Source organism: Planococcus citri, chromosome 1 (assembly GCF_950023065.1).
Source record: "Planococcus citri chromosome 1, ihPlaCitr1.1, whole genome shotgun sequence".
NCBI classification, from domain to species: domain Eukaryota; kingdom Metazoa; phylum Arthropoda; class Insecta; order Hemiptera; family Pseudococcidae; genus Planococcus; species Planococcus citri.
This window is the reverse complement of record NC_088677.1, coordinates 33324088-33341774: the sequence shown is the minus strand read 5'-3', so window position 1 is coordinate 33341774 and position 17687 is coordinate 33324088. Positions and strand designations below refer to the sequence as shown.

At 30.9% G+C, this 17687-nt stretch overlaps 1 protein-coding gene across 1 annotated transcript in view; it reads right to left on the bottom strand.

Moving 5' to 3' along the window:
* Positions 1-206: 206 nt before the first annotated feature.
* Positions 207-17687, bottom strand: part of Camta (Calmodulin-binding transcription activator) — a 36386-nt gene continuing 18905 nt past the window's right edge. The window contains exons 5-17 of the mRNA XM_065344014.1: positions 14435-14570; positions 6167-6238; positions 5894-6059; positions 5111-5157; positions 4701-4931; positions 4440-4616; positions 4098-4280; positions 3510-3886; positions 3225-3421; positions 2972-3117; positions 2752-2875; positions 2408-2664; positions 207-2217 (exon numbers count right to left, since the gene is read on the bottom strand). Coding sequence (XP_065200086.1) covers positions 2191-2217; positions 2408-2664; positions 2752-2875; positions 2972-3117; positions 3225-3421; positions 3510-3886; positions 4098-4280; positions 4440-4616; positions 4701-4931; positions 5111-5157; positions 5894-6059; positions 6167-6238; positions 14435-14570 — 2140 coding nt within the window. The 3' untranslated portion in view covers positions 207-2190. The remainder of the gene's footprint in view (positions 2218-2407; positions 2665-2751; positions 2876-2971; positions 3118-3224; positions 3422-3509; positions 3887-4097; positions 4281-4439; positions 4617-4700; positions 4932-5110; positions 5158-5893; positions 6060-6166; positions 6239-14434; positions 14571-17687) is intronic.

The following is a 17687-nucleotide window of genomic DNA, read 5'->3' as shown; positions in this document are numbered from 1 at the left end:
TTATTCAGACAATTAACCTATGAACCATATTTTTATACGTTTCTCATATGTACTTGTAAATACTGGATGTTTTAAGTTTCTGTTATAGGTTTAATTGCATTCATTGTGACTTTTCATCAAATAAAAAGTTGAAAATATACGAGAGTTTGGTTCGTTCATTATGTTTTTTGGTTTTGTTTTTTTTTCAAATTAATTATTTTCTTTTCAACGGTGGGAATTGGGAAAATAATGAAACATAATATTAGCCATTTTTATTAATAATTTTTTTAATAAGATTAAATTTAATAACAAGAAGAAATATATTATTAAATTTGTTACGTCACGTACTAAACTGTAGTCTTGAAGCAATGCACAAAAAAATCTTAAACTATTAAACTCTATCGTAGAATTATCAAAATAAAATACGCTTGAGCAAATTTTTTTAAAATTATAACTAAAAGTAATGAAATTGAAGATAAGTATTTTCTTCTCGCAAAAAAGTTCATTTTCAAATTGCTGTAGGAAGCATCTTCTTCTTTCATAGAAGGTAAGGAGGATTTGGAAATTTCAACAGAAACAGAAAAAAGTGTTCAATTTTTCGAATATTCCATCATTCTTTACTCATTTATTCCTCCAATTAATAAAGCCCTTGCTTTGTGAAAAAAGTTGATTACGGAGGTGATAAGACAACTTTTTTAATGGGAATAATAAAGAATATAATTAATCTGTTTGTGCGAATAAGGTTCACGATTTAATGAAATTTTAAAAAACTTAAACTAATTTTTTTTTGATACATGAAAATTTTTGAATTGATGATTGCATATTCGACTTGAAAAAATGTCATTTTTAAATGAAAATGTGAGGGATATTGATCAGGGAGGAGGGTACTTTTTCAGACAACATCGAAATTACAAAAGCTGCTATTTACTTATTGTAATACATATTTATTGCAAAATTTACAAGTGTGCGAGTGAGAAAGAAGGAGGGAGAAAGTTTGAAAACATATCCAATGCAATGACAAAAGCGTATTAGTTTCAGTTTTAAGAAATCCAAAGGTTTATTACTTATAAGTAGATAGGTATCAAAAATTATTTTTGCTTTGAGAATGTTTTCAACTTTCATTAAATATTACCTAAATTAAATAGGAATTTCAATACCTAGGTGAATAACGAATTGGATTTTTTTTCTTGGGAATTGGGATAGTTAGGTAGGTATTAGGTAACGAGTGCAATTCAGCATACCTTTTAGAAAATTCTATACAAAATAAGAATGAATAAAAACATGAGCATTTTCATATTCACAAGAAGTAGGTCTAGTTTCATAAGGTATCAAATCTTTAAAATTTGAAGTCCTAGGTTTTATTACATCTTTACCCATTTACAATATGAAATTATCAAATATCCAGTATCCATTGAGCAAAATAATTAGATAAATTGAATCATTTGTTTTTAAAACATGACAAATTCAAGTTTTCAATTATACAGGCGACCAAAAAATTAATTGTAGTCCAAGTATTAAATAATGAAATGTAATGGAGCAGTGATCACGTTTTATAAGAGGAGTTGACTTATGAGATTACTGATAAGTGATGAATGAGAATGGTATTGCATAGGTAGGTACTTGGGTTTTTATTTCTTGGTAATTTCATGACACATTTTTGTTTGTCATGTTTTTAAAATACGTAAACGATTCAATTCGTAATCCATACATACTTATGAATTTCAAAATACATAGGTAGGTAAGTAGTAGGTTGGTACTTGAAGTAATATTTTCAATTTCCAATAGTAAATATCACATTTCTTAATTCAGAGTTTCCCTTTACTCTAAAAATGTATTCAAAAAATGTACAACTATACTTAATAATCTCGCGAAAATGCAAATTTAAATTCATTTAATATCTATCATCCTATCATAATCATTTGTATAGTGTAAGTAATACTCCCTCGCAGTACGTTCAAACTGAGAAAAAATTGAATTAAAAATAATGTACATATCAAGTAGGTATAGATCCTATGTAAATTGTAAGTATATATATATAAAAAAAAAAAAAAAAAAAAAAAATATTAAAAGAAGGAACGCATTCTATTTATAAAAATGAGCAAAATTATGTAGAAAACAACTTAATAAATTTTTACATTCATCAAGAAGTAAAAATTAGGAAAAAAAGAAAATGGCGAATTAAATTACACACATCCAGATTCTTAAAGATTCTTAAATGGCGGTTTTCTCCCTCACACCCTGCAAAAAAAGATTTGAAAAATAAAAATGTATTAGTCTTATCATCAGTAAGTAGGTATTTGTATGTTAATTAATTATTTTGCTTCTTTTTTCACATCTACAATATAGCTAAATCATTCGACTACGACTATTTTAAATCTATTACATCGACGAATAATAAGTATTGCGAACTCTAATTTTGAAAACTAACTTCGTATTTGTTAATTAAAGAAGAGCTATGCATAAACGCGTCATCTTGTATAGCTTCGATCCTTTGTATCAATATGAACTTCAACAATGTGTCATTTTCGTACATGTATTGATTATAGTGTTCGGATTTTATATTACATAAATTATGGCAAACGTTTTCCTCGTAATTTGGTCTTTTCTTATATTCGAAAATGACTGAATTGGAAATGATTGATCCGCTTGACACTACTTGTATTGAAACCAGTCCAGCAGCATGTTCTACGCAACAAATGATTACAATTTGAATTTTTTTAACTGCCGCAAACCACAAGCGATTACGTACCAAAAAAAAAAAAAAATGCAAACCTGGACAATAACATCTTAGGACACCTGCTTGTATCAATGTTGCTGGCACCGAATAACTATCAAAAAGAACCGAATAGTCTGATTGGAAATACCATGGGCCAATAATTAATAATTTGGTTCCCCCCTGCAAAAAAAATAATAATAATGTACCTAAATGATTTACGTACCTACTTAAAAAAATGAAAAATAAAAAAAAATGAAGCATGAAAATGAAACTTACTTCACAATAAGACCATTCGGGTGCTAAATCGATAATAACGCAAGGTGATTCATTTTGTCTTGAATCCTGTTCAGATTGATTGGACGCTGATCTATCACCAGATGCGAATGCTGACGACGTATTTATAAAATTCGTCTCCATTTCAGCTGCGTCAAAATTGAACATATTTTTAATTAGTGGGTAAGTCAAGCACTAGGTATGTAGATGAGATGCTAAGGCAGGCAAGTCTTTAAAAAAAAACGTTCAAACTAACTTGAATAATTTTCCATGTGATTATCTTCAATTCTGGTGAAATCTGTTGACAAAGCATTGCTCATATTCACATTCTCAACCTCGGTGGTCGAAGTGTACCTCGAATAAGAATTTAAAAAATTTCCATTCGCATCCGATATCGATTGTGCATTACTTTCGTAAATTGGTTCGCAATGATCCGCATTCTCACTGTGTAAACTATAACACCATATTAAATACGAGACTTGGTAGGTACCTATGTAGAACTTAACACACTCACGATATTTTGATTTAAAAATATACTCACCCATACTGTTGTAATTTTTCGTAAGAAAGTAACGAATTCGTAGAGCTCGACTTTTTTTCTTTCTGAGTTAATTGTATTATCAATTCGTAAAGGCTTCTGTCAGCATTGTAATCCCCATTTTCATAATTGTAGCACTGATTAACGTTCATAATCAAATCGTCGAGAACATCGCCGTTAGGATAGACTTCTGTGTCCTCTAAACTGGTGAAGCTTTCGTCTGGACTGGCTTGATGATGGATTGTGGAATAACTGTTGCATTCAGAACCATCGGTAGTATCACTTTGGTATTTATCAGTAACATATTCATTATCTTCATTTTGGTACGGAATTAAGTTAACGTTCGAGTTGGATGAGACATTTTCTTGAGAGCTTATATCCTACAAACCCAAAATAAATAAAAATTGCATGCCTACGTTTTGAGTAACAAAAACGAAATATAAATAAATAAATAAATAAGTAAATAAATAAATAAATAAATAAATAAATTAAATTAAATTAAATTAAAAAATTAAAAAAAAGAACTGAAAACATTAGAGAAAATATTTAGAAAATAGGTAGGTATGGTAATAGTGGTCAATGAAATATTACTTGTTTATCGTCAATCATTTCGTTATTAGGTACATATTGGTCCACTAACTGACAGGAATAGTTTGACTGATAATGTTGATTTTCTCCGCTGACAAATTCAACATTTGGTAAATAGCCTTCCACTCTCATATCAGTTCTCGAATAATTTGTTAGTATTTCTTTCGAATTAACTGTTTGCATCAACTAAAATAATACAAAATACACTTTATTCGAAATGGTTTTTCTTCTCTTTTTTTGTGCATTTTCCCCTCATCTTTGTACCCAACGTTATGCAGGTACATATAGGAAAAGGTAGGTAAATTAAGACTGTGATCTGTTTTTGATAAAATCATATTGACATACGTGTTCATTTTGTGTTTGTTGTGGTTGTGTGAGTAACTGCTGTAATTGAGATTGCTCACTTTCATTATGATGGGTTTGACTCGAATAAAAAGTAGAACTAGTGGATTGAGTACAAGAACGATTTTCAATTTTCAATCCACTCAGTTTTCTGAACGCCGTCGTTTTCAAAACGTTTCGCTAAAATAAAATAACAATTATAGGCTCAGGTACAAAGTTACAATTTTTCCATCAACGATCACAAAAGTAGGAACAAATTATCACCTCGTTATTATTAACGGCGGCACGTTTTTCTTGTAATTTGGTGTTTAAATTGGATCTTTTGCCTTGTTTTTTGGCCGATGATATGCGTCGTATCGGACGAGTACATCTGGTTGCTCCCATACATTTACGACTTCCACAGCCGCATTCTAAAGAATTTGCCAACGCTGTTCTGACGTAGCGTTGTTTTTCCAGAAGTTGTGCGATCATAGATTCGATGAAAGATGAAACTTGCTGAAATATGATACATACATTTTTTAGCAGAGATATTTGGTCAATTTGTGGTTCCAGTATATTATTCAGATTAAAGATTATGATCTCTTAAAATGTTGACTAATTTTCTTGAAAACCAAAAGTAGAATAATTCAAATAGTTAGGTACCTATCTAGATCTATATAAATAGCTTTACTTACATCGACACGATTCATTTTCAATTCCTCTCTTTCGTTTTCTTTGCTATCTGAAAAAAGTAACGAAATTATTAAATAATCTCAAGTAGGTACAGGAATAAAACTCCCAAAAACTTCTCACATTATCGATTCTTTATTTTCGTGAACAATAGAAAAAAAAGCCAAGCAAAAGCGATGTAAACTTTCACAAGTTATTTCTCACACGGGATGTATAATTTACTGGTAATTCGATGTTAATATTTCATTATAATTGGGGTTAGGGTGAAAACTTAAAACTTTTCCAAACTTCATAATTAATAAGAAAAAAAAGTTGAAAAGTCGGCGTAAAATAATTCACACTGATCATTATGTTTTAATGAAAATACAACAAACCACTGATGTCAAACGTAATCAGCGGATGAAAACAAATACACATGGGTAAAATCTAAATTTAACATTGAAAGTTTTCTCGTTCGAGTTCTTTTTTCAAATGTTTTTTTTTTTTTTTTGAAAAGAAGAACCATTATTAGTTTTTATTTTTATTTTTTTAAAATCATACTTAGCCAAGGTAAAATTTTTTAGAAACGATGTATCGTTTGGGAATAGTTTACCTACCAAGTACATTTGTATATTCGTATTTTTTTTTTTTTTCGTAAAATTTTAATCCCATCGCGTTTTGATGGGATTTCATACCTAGGTACTTTTGTAACCAGTCGTTGGTAAAATTTTTATTTTTGTCGCATCATCGAAGCATTTTTGTGTAAAAAAAAATTAGATATCTCCATAAAAATTTTCATATTTACTTACTTTCTAAACTGGGATTCTCATACATCGGTTTTAATTGTAAGAGTAACTCTTCTCGAGTCCATTCCTTCTTCTCGGTCCAAAACGCAATATTCGGAATAAGAGCTGCTAATTTACTATCATCCGGATACGGAACATTCAGATAATGTACCAAAACTATATCAGGATTCTGCAAATGTAAATTTTCAATTAATTATTGGAGCTAAGATAATTTAGGTAGGTAAGTAGATACAGTGTTATTTTACGAGATTTGTTCCGGACATTTTTATTTCTTACCTGCAATAACCAATAGCATCGGCGATGGAAGGTTGGTAATACGGCTGAATGGACGTAACAACCGTAAATGCACTGAAACAATTATTAATCATGCATTAATCATGAAAAATGAGAATTTTTACAGTTTGAAATTATAAAGTACGTGCGTGTGGGCCACTGTGATACACTCAAAAAATCGGGTATTTGCGGTACAGGTGGGGGAGGGGGAAAGGTTACAAATATGAGATAGGTACAAATAAAACAACAATTTGTATGGATAGCGTGAAGGATCCTCTTCAAGTTCTCATAATGTAAAGCTTCGTAAAATATCAACAGATAAATGAGGAGGGGGAAAAACTGAGACGACTTTTTTTTGGTCTGAAAAACTTTTGAATTTCTTTTAAAAACTTTTGCTCCATTGCTCCAGCACCCTCTAATGTAAATTTTTACGGGAAATATATAATCGCACGACAGAAAAGGGTGTTTGAACGACACCAGCAAACGACAATAAATGCTGTGGTAGCGACAAGTTAGGTCTTCACAACGACAGGTTTTCAACGACAAAATAATGAGTCAGAGCGACTATTTTTAATTATTAATCACGACAAGTCCTCCCGACAAAAAAGGATGTCTAAGCGACAGAATAAAATTTTAAACGACAGAACAATTTATCCAATTGCAAATCTGAAAATACACGAAAAAGCGATAAATAAAATGTTGGATTGGGAAGCTAGCAAAAATACTTACTTAAAAATTGCTCTAAAATTGGTGCAAAAACTGTGTGACAATTTTCAAATGTAAAATGTGAAGTTCCTATGAACTTATTGAGATTGCAATTTGCAGAATAATACAGTACCTTTGCATTCTATGATAATGAGAATTCATCAATTTTTTCAACGAAAAAAATGAAGATCATTACACTTTATATATCATTCATTTTCAAAAACATGGCACGTGACACAAGTCGAAGGACATTTTGTGGTATAAAACCGAATGTACACTAATGAAAGGAGGTAAAAATCTCAATACCAAATGTAAAATGTGATGCTTGCGTAGATAAAAAAAATAAAATAAAAATTATGCCAAAACCGTTGAGAAATTTACTGTGTACACAAAATTTACCACTTTTTGAGAATTACCCTCCTATAATTTTATGAAAATTTATATATTTTTTTTCCTTTTTATTCGATTTGTAACTTTTTTGGTAAAAATATACGCGTTGATGGATTTAAAAAAAATTAAAAATAGACGTGTTAATGGATATTTCTGTCGTGATTTTTTTTTTACTATTGTCGTTCAATTTTTTTTTCACTGTCGTTCAATTTTTTATTTGTCGTGGACATTTTTTATCTGTCGTGCAAACATATGATTGTCGTTTAACTTTTTTTTCTGTCGTTCAATTTCTTTTTTGGTCGGGCATTTCTTTTATTTGTCGGGCCTGTCGTTTAGACCACCTTTTCTGTCGTGCGATTCACCTATTCTGTCGTAACGATAAATCATACCCAATTTTTACCACTTCCGAAGAATTCATCGAATAATAGAATCTAATCCACATTGTTTGAGCGCGAAACGTTCTCTAGAAAATGCTCAGAAAGGAAATGATGAATTAATAAGCCAGGAATGTAGCACAGGTTGAGCGAATTTGACTTCGAGGTTTGGTTTTGTCAAAGACCAAAAGGTTGACCAAACTCCATGTTGAAAACTCGACTTTAGTCGAGTTTCCTGGAGTTGGGGGACAATTTCGAATTTACAAATCTGAGAGAGTATTTTTTGGGCCCAACATTTTCGTGAAGTTGCTCAAAAGTGGTTAAAAAATGGTCGGGATCAAAAAATACCCATTCGAATGCACAGATTTTCGACTTGTAACTATAAAACACGATTCCCAAAATTATAACTGCCTATCAATCGTATTTTTCGAACTTTTTGAGCAATTTTTTGAAAATTTTGAGCCCAAAAAATACCCTATGGACCCCATAAGACTTTTTGATATTTCATATGTTTAATGGGAATCACAATTTAATTGTTAGGAACATTTTTCAATTTTTTTATGTAATTGGCCAAAAATTGCAGAAGTTTCAAGACCTTTGGATCCTTTGGATCCCGAAAGGGACTCGTAGTTTTGCGATTTGGCAGCTATACATTTTGAGATAAACTATCCTAGGGGGTTTCTTCTTAAAAAAATAAAAAAATAAAAAAAATAGGTTAAATTGGTTACTGCACACTCGTGAGATTCCCTTCGTTAGGTAGTAAGCTAATTAGAATAGTACCTATAAAATTTCAGAAAAGTTTTTTTTTTTTACCTACCTATATGTTAAGAAATATTCTTGGAATGATTATTTATTAATGAAAATGGAAGATATTATTCGAAAAATGAAATCTTTTATTGCCTATACTTGATCTATCTACTTTCATCGCCATTTTCGTGAAACATTTAAACCACCAAATTACGATTCACATACGTATCTATCACCAAGTAGGTACCTAACTAGATATGTAAAGCTCGTCTATCAAAAATATGAAAAAAAAATGAAAATGAAAAATGACCCTATTTATAGTTTTATATCGACGTGATAGGTATTTTTCTGTATTCCGTGTACAATGTAGCACTTTACGTGGGTAGGTCTAGGTATATATAAATGTTTAATATAAAATATGTAGTATTTCAGCCGTAAAACAAATTTTGTTGCGGCGAAAAAGGCGTCAATCGCGACTCGATTTTAAAATATACCTACAATTTCTATTTAGATGTAAATTATGTGTCGCTTTGAGAAATTAGCGCTTGAATGAAAACGTAAATTTCAAGCCTTTATGTAATAGCGTTGTAATAATATACGTTTTATTAAACGAAATTAGACGTTGTTACGAAAGCTATTAGTTTCCACATCATATCGGTGATATTCTCTGCTATAAAGCTTATTGTTATCAGTTTATTTAAACCGTCTTGTATGGTATCTAGTTGTAGAAGACTCTGCTTTGCTGGATAGCCTGTGTACATAACAATTTGTTAATTAAAAACCTGTCTGTAGGTTATCGCGATTCGCGAATGTGTAATGGAGGGTATCAGAAGAGCAATGGCTATATACATGGTGACTGAAAAAATAAATTATAAGATACCAAAGAGGTTTCAGTAATGTCGGAATCTATTTATTTAATTAGGTAGTTAATTGTAGCAATATATTAGAAAATAAAAATGATGAAATCATCGAAATGAAATGAAACAAAATCAAATTTATGGACAATAAAATCATAAGTTTTAAAATAAACATGTAAAAATTGATTGAATTTTTAAAATCAACCTATGACTTTAGTTTTATTCAGTAAAATTAACTGAAATACATAATTATTATAACTTTTCGGAAATTCAGAAATTCGTAGGCAAATTTGCAGAATCATTTTGACCATCATGATGAAAAATAAGTCAGGTATTGAGTTACGTTCGAAATGAATTAAAATTTATCACGCGGATGCCTCGATATACTTATTTATTCGTGCCTCGCTCGAAAAATTATTCTACTTTAAGATTTAAGGTACATATTTATAATTAGAATATAATCATCTCACATTATTCCACCGTAAGTACCTACATATCGATCCAAACACACTGTATATCAAGTACCTACCTATATCTTTATATAAAAATAAAAAATAATATTTTCCTCGTAGAGAAAGCGCAACATTGAAAAATACCTACCTAATACCATTTAAGTTTACCGAGCATTGAAATTAGCTCCTGGCGCAGAAATATAAAAAAAAAAGTAGACCGCTTTAATTCGTTAAACGTCGAGTAGTTTGTTAAAATTTCACCGTTTTTGTGAAATTTTATAATATTGACAAACATTGCTCGTATTTTTTAACATTTTCATTTACGCTTATTTACAAAGAGGAAGAGAAGCACAATTACAATTCTTCTTTAGGTTCATAATTTAATTAAAATTCGCGGCGAAAGAAGTTTTTTTTTCTAATGTTTTTTCGAGCTGTCTCTAATTAGAATATTTGTCTTTTGCCAATAAGTATTCTTCCCTCATGTCAAGCTTTAAAGCCGATATATATACCACCTTCATTAACAAAACTTTAAATAACTACGGCGTAACTTTACTAATTAGCGAAGTACGATAATTTAACTTTTTACTTCATAAACGATTCTTACTCTCTCTCTTACGACTTAAGCTCGTTCAGATTAAAATTCAACTCAAATCTGGCGGATCGTAAGTGTACTTATTCTTCAGTTTATTTATGAGAAAAATTCCGCTGAAATGTAACTATAATTACATTTCCAATTTGATGTTAACGAGTTTCGAAGGCCGAAGGGTGGCGGAGGGAAAAAACTTGGATTGTTTTAGTATCTGTGCATGAATATAACAAGACTGATATTGTGACGAGGAAGAAATTTTTCAAATTATAGGTACCTGTTTATAATTTTTTTTTTTTTAAATATCACCATAATTTCAATGAAATCAAACGTTTTATTGTTATCAGAAATATACGCGTAATATCTACACTTTATTCGGCGACGAATTTCCCTTCTCTTGTAACTTTTAAGTCTTAATTACGACTCGTCCCCTTTTTTTTTTTTTTTATCAAAAGTGTTATTTTTTCGAAGGTTTAAAAATAGCCAACTTTATATTATGAACTTACTTTGATTATATAATTACGTGCATCGTCATTCATCGTCGAGGGAAAAAAAGTAGACTCTTGGGAAATAATATCGAGGAATCAATTTTTTTCGATAATTCTCGTTCATTAATGTAGGACACCTTTAACTAAAATTATTGTCTTCATATCACCAAAACTTCAGATACAATAATTACAGTAGGTATCTTTTGATATTTTTAACACAAAAAAGTGTTACTACATTGATAATAGCTTCTTTGTAATATTCGACTAGTGTGAAAATTTTGCAAAGCAATTCGTTTTTAAAGTACTTATTGCTTCATGCCAACGTATGAAGTTTTCTTTCAATATCGTTTGATGTTAGGTAGTTCTCGAAGGTGGTTTTTTTTTTTACTGTTCAACATTATTTATTCAAGTACTTGGAACTTTGATTTTTCGAACAAGTGTAGTTTGCGTTTTAAACAAAAATTTTGCAGCAATCACAATTTTACATATCTGGCTTTTCAGTGTTTACTACTTGTTGATATTTACCTAAGTAACATACCTATCTGGTAATAACAAAGTGTATTCTACGATTCGTTACGTATGGGCTGGTAATTTAACAAGTTATGAGAATAGTTGGATAAGTATTGTGGGTTTATGGTGAAAAGTAGGTAAGTATTTTGATAATAAGTACGATTTTTTGAAAGCAAAAAAATTACATGTACCTATGCAGATTTTTATGATGAAATACATCAACGTAAAATTATATATTTTCTTGTTTACATGAAATACCCAAATATTGACTTTCAGATTCAATAAGTAATATTTTCTCCAAAAATTTCAATTTTCAGTGAAAAAATTTTAAGGACAGAATTGAGCGTTGCGCAGTCATAGAAGTATTTTCTTATAACATTTCGACTTTGAGGATATTTACTAGATCTATAGTTTGAAAAATATCAGCTTGATTGATTTGCTCATACGTATACTGGAAGAGATAAGTTGGATTTTTCAGCTTTCAAAGTTTCAGTGCAGGGCCTTTAGAAATGTAGGTATTCATAAACAGAGAATCTCAAAACATCAGGTGTTCCATAAAAAATATTGAATAAATATAATATCAGCGTAAATTAGCCTGCTGATCCTAGAAATGTAAGGGTAAAAATTTATTCAACCTTGAGAAAACATTTGATTTCACAAAACTGAATAAATTGTAGGAAGGCGGAATGTGATTAACCCTGTGTTTTATGACACTTCGAAGCCATGGTGAAAATGATTGAATCTGATCCTGATCAAGTCTGGTCGTACCTATCCATTCAGTTCTCTCCAACTAGAAGCGATCAAGACTAAACAGATCTGATCTGATAAAACTTTGAGGTGACCAGATATGTAAACTGGGCTCCCTGACGATTTTGATCTAAAAAAAAAGTTTTTTCTACAATTTTAGCAAAAACAACTTTTTTGCAAATTTTTGTGAAAACAGGCTTTTTGGAAATTTTGACCAAACATGAGTCTTATTTTTTATAATTTTTACAAAAAAGTAGGACTTTTTGCAATTTTAACAAAAAAGTAAATTTTTGGAAATTTTGATTTTAAAAAAATCATTGAAGCGATACAGAAGATGAGACTGATGAAGAGGAAATCAATTTGATACCTGATCAGGATGACACCATTAGCGAAATCATTGTAAGCAATAAAGATTTCAAACGAGCATCGGAAGCTGTTATGAAAGAGGTCACAAAAGCAGCAGGAGAATACTGCTCAAAAGGTCGCACCGAATGTGCTGCACTTACTGAATTTGACTCCCGACTCCCAGATGGTACTACACTTGCAAAACCACCTCCTTCCTCCTCTTCTGGGGCAGTTGTACTCGACAACTCGCCAATGAAAAAGCCAAGAGGAAGACTGAGGAAGAAACCTCCAACTGATTTGCAAGAAACAACTGACAGCCAGTCCTCTCAAAAAGAAGACAATCAATCCTCTCAAGGAACATCTGAGAATTCACCTCCTACTCCAACCAAAAAGTGAGGAATACGCCCAAGAAGGAAAAGGAGAGTGATTCTCAATACAACACGACACCGTCAGATTCTCAACAGAATTCAGGTAATAATTACACTCAGGAAGTATTACCTAGTGGAATCCCAGAATCGTACGTCGGCGGCGTCAACCCCAGTTGTAATCACTAAAATTAAAAAATCACAAAACACTCCATCAGACTCCAGATTCGTGGAATCACAGCAGCCAGCCTCACAATCCAAACGAGATTCACAGACAGGGGCATGCCAAAAAACAAGATTTTTTTTAAATTTTTGTTTTGAAATAGCAATTTTGACAAAACATAGGCTTAGGTCCTTTTACAGTTTTTACAAAAAGTATGATATCACAATTATGGTAAAAAAAATAAGATTTTTTTGATAATTTTGATTTAAAAAACTGATTTTTTGTGCAAGTTTAGCAATAAGAACAAAATTTTCTGAAAATTTTGTCCAAAAAATGTTTTTCTGCAATTTTGATTTAAAATATGTACCCAGGCTTTGTGGTAATTTCGATGAAAACAGAAAATGTTTTTTTTTTGCAACTTTGATAACAATAAAACTTAAATTTTGACCAAAAACTAAACAGAAGAGTTATTTTGAAGTTTGGAAAAAAACAAAACGGACTTCTTAATTAGCAACTCTGACAAAACATGGGTCCTTTTCACAGTTTCTATGTACAAAAAAGTACAATTTTCTCAATTTTGGCCAAATAGTTACCTACATTTTTTAGTAATTTTGATTTTCAAAAAAAGAGGGAGGTATTCTGCAATTTGGATGAAAAACAAGACTCTATGGCAATTTTGATAAGAAAGAACCAGCCATTTTAATAAGAAACGAGACTTTTTTTTGGGAGAGTTGACCAAAAAAACCAATCTTTTCTGCAGTTTTGGAAAAAAAACTGAACTTTTGCCCACTTTTGTGAATGTGAAAAAATGTGGTTTGGGGAAAGTGGGTTTGGAAAATTGGTCGTTTGGAAAAATAGCAATCCGTTTTCCATTCGAGAAATGGTATTCGGAGAAATGTCCAGTATCTGAATCCGATCTTTCTTAAGCAGATCTGATGAAATTTTCGATTTTGGTCAGGGTAGGTTCAGATAAGTTCTTAAAAAATCAAACCTGCTCAGAATGATACGGTCCATTTTCTGATGAAAATCTGATCAAATCTAATCATTTCTCTTCTTCAAGACATCTAACTTGAAGAATTAAAAAAAAAATATAGTTTTTTAAACTCGACTCTCGAATCATCCACGTATGGAATGGCAGATTGTTTCCGAAGGCCTGAAGTTATCTACTTAATCTTGGCCTGTTCATGAAAATTAATTTCATTAGGGAAATTGGACAATATCGAATCATTGGGTAGGTGTATCTAAGATTTAAGAATTAATCATTTCTTTTCGACATCTTTACGCTTACATAGTTCACTTAATATAACGGGAGGGGGGGATACCAAATCTGTATCAGCTTAGGTACATGTGGATTACTCGAGCTACGAGTATGATACCCACAAAAAATATGCATGCAATACATTTATAGATATATAGGAAAAAAGAACTCATAAAACAAATCGAGCACTATAACTAAATACTCATCACCATTTATACGTTCTACCTACATAAAAACTCGATACTAAATAACACAAATCGAATTAAAAATACTATAACACATACCTCAACGCCTTGTACTTTAAGCTTCATGTGATCCTCTCTGGTCGTTTTACCATCTTTTCTTTTTTTCCAGCAATATCCATCTCGTCTATATCGTACTTTTTTCCGACTGTACATTAACATCGATCCGCTTTCTGGCCTGGAATTCAAAACTAGCTCAGAGACGGAGTTTATATATTGAAATATTAATAATAAATATATCACGAAATGTACGCTATTAGTGATTTATGTATTTTCAATACCGATGAAATCTGTTGCCTTTTAGTAGGTTTGAAACGACGATTCGTCGACCATTTGATATGATTTATTTTAATGCGAAACCATTACACTTCCCTAAAGTGAAAATATATAAAGTCCTTAAGTAGGACATTTTCTTTTGCTTCTATATAAACAACAATATTTTTCGGAATTTTGCTAAATTCCTAAATTATGAAAAGCCCGGATGTTTAAATATTAGGTAAGAATTACAGAAATTTTGACTTACTCGGTGCTTTGACAATTTTAGGGTTTAGAAAAAAGTATGAGTTTAAAAAATTTGTTCGAGCAGCTGAAATTCTGGAAATAGTTTTTTTTCTGTCTTATTAATACCTATTTTTTCTAGACTTTGATGTATATTAATATCAGTAATTAAGATAGGAAATAGGTACCTACAGTAGATTTTGAGATGAAAACTTTTCAAAAAAAAATTTAGGAAAAGTTCAAAAAATTAAATTGAACTGATGCAACTTGCATACGCTTGTTTTTAAATTTTTTGAACATTCATACCTGTGGATCTCCTATATATAACCTTCATAGCCTAATTTCAAAGTGATTGAACGTGGTCAAAAAAATTACTCTGAATCGAGGTGTACGTGTTGGTATGGTATAATCTGACAGAATTTATTTTTACCAAAAAAAAAAACTAAAAAACTAAAATAAATAATCTCTAAAAAAAACATCTATTTTATCCATCACCCATAAACTCACGTTCAAAAGCAAAACCTAAAAAAAGGGAGTATTAAAATTAGCAGAGTTAAATTTGCTCCACTAATTAACTGGCAAAAGTAATTGCGAATGTTTTTTTTGTTGCGCGAAAAAATAATTAAAGTCGTTAAAGTTTTAAAGTACAGTACACATGTAATAAATATGTTGTAAAGTATAACAATGGTTAATTTCATGCTGTGTAATTCGGAAATTAGCATTGGCGGTAATGTGTAAAAGCCTTACGTGAGTTAAACCTATGACTAGTGTTGCTTGCGGTTGAGGTGTGAACAAGCGACGGCGAAGTAAATGCCACAATGTAATTAGTTCCACCTTACGAAGCAAGCCACTATTGTAACAGTATCCTACCAATATAACAGATAATGACTTTGGCTCGCATCGTTTAGGTATTTGTCGTTTGGGTCTGTTTGACAGGTCTTTTCTTAGTTGAAAATAGCCAATCGTTGAATAAGTTCCTTCGTATATTTGTACCATAAATTTTTAGAATCAGTAAAAAAATTTATAGTGGAGTTTAAAGCGCGATTGTCGAAAAAGCATTGAAAATTGTTTTTTTTCCAATTTTTTCAAGGTTGTGGTAAAATGATCGTGTTTATTGAAATATATGTACTATACATTCTAAAAATGAGTTTTAATTTCAGACTTTTTTACTGTATGGACATACGTACGTAATTTAGAATAAATTAATGACAAAATATTTCAATAAAATTTGATGATATTATTTCAAAATAAGCACATATAGCCCTGCAATTAATTTGATTAGGCACCTCCAGTTGAAAGCTCAAATTTCTCATCAGTAATCATAATCATCACAATATCAATTGTCGTTCCATTTAAGTAAATATCAACGCATCACTGACCTACATTTACCTAAAATAATTTTAGAAATCTCAAATCATAAGCGAAAATCAAAAGGGTTCACCTATAATCATTCAAATATCAAAGTGCTTGCACCTTGATGCAACAATTCTTCCATTAATCATTCGTAAACGATAAATTTTTGAAGTAATAATACGAAAAGCTGCGAAGGTATAGGTAGGTACTACAGTAAATAGCAAAGGGTGTTTTTTTTCTCTATCGTCTGCAAATAAATTATTACGTTCTGGTTTTGTAGTCTAATTAACACGACCCTTTTAAATACTAAATGTCTCGTTTCAAAAGTATTTACCGGTGGAAGTACACGGCTGCCTTCTTAACAATATTTGGAAAGCCATTCATTCTTAACTGTGCACTTCTCTCTAAGTACACGTAATAAAGTAGCAAGCAATTTATACGTTTGCATCGGCCGTTTTATCTTTTTCGCTTCTCGCGCCTCCGTCGTTGTTTCTCATGCAGTTTTCCTTTTTAATTACAAACTGTCTCACTACTAAAACATTCAACTAAATAAGAGACTCGGTTGTGAGTTGTGAAATCTAAACTGTTGTTATCTGTGATTAATAATTACCACTTTGCCAACCTGCATTTAATGTTACCTGTGTTATGAGGTGAAGGATTTTGCGAAGACTGAGAAGAAAAATCCGAATTGATAGACAATTTGATACAAAAAATCAAAAGAGTACCTATTCAAGCGGTCATAAAGGTTTAGGTTTATGAATGTCATTTTTCGATTTTTGGCCAAGTTTTGAAAATTTAAATATTCATCTAATACACTACAAAAAATTTCCCTGCATAAAAAAAATGTAGAATAAGTTGCCTACCCAGTTTGCCGTAAATACGCGTTGTTACGTTTCCACAGAAAGAGGATAGGGGAAGAGGGTATCAATGTTCATGTACAGTACCTAACATCGCAGTTTCATTCAATAAAACTGGTTTGACTTGAAGTGAATCTGTTTGCGCAGTTTTGAAGGTCGTTAAAAGGATATTCAAAATCATTATTAGAAAATTTTGAAATTGAATTTTTTGTGCCACAGCTCAATTTTTAAACATACCTATGCCAAATCCGAAGGACCGTACTTTGAAATTGGAAAAAAAATCAGAAAATATCGTTATCTGTTCTATGTAATATTGGACATTTTCTCAACGTTTTTCAAAAATTGCTCCAAATTAAACAATTCAATGGGATGTTTGTTATTTTATTCTCATAAAAAATTATCAGGAGAATCGTTTTTGAGAATCAAGTAGTAAATTTTGAGTGATTTTGTTTATCTTATACGAATCAGAAAATGCCCAAAATAAGCTCCACTAGGTATGTACTTACTCTAATTTCGGACTCTTATTTTTTTTTTTTACAAAGAAAAAAGGAGAATTATGAGATGTAGTGAATTTTTTTTACTAAAAA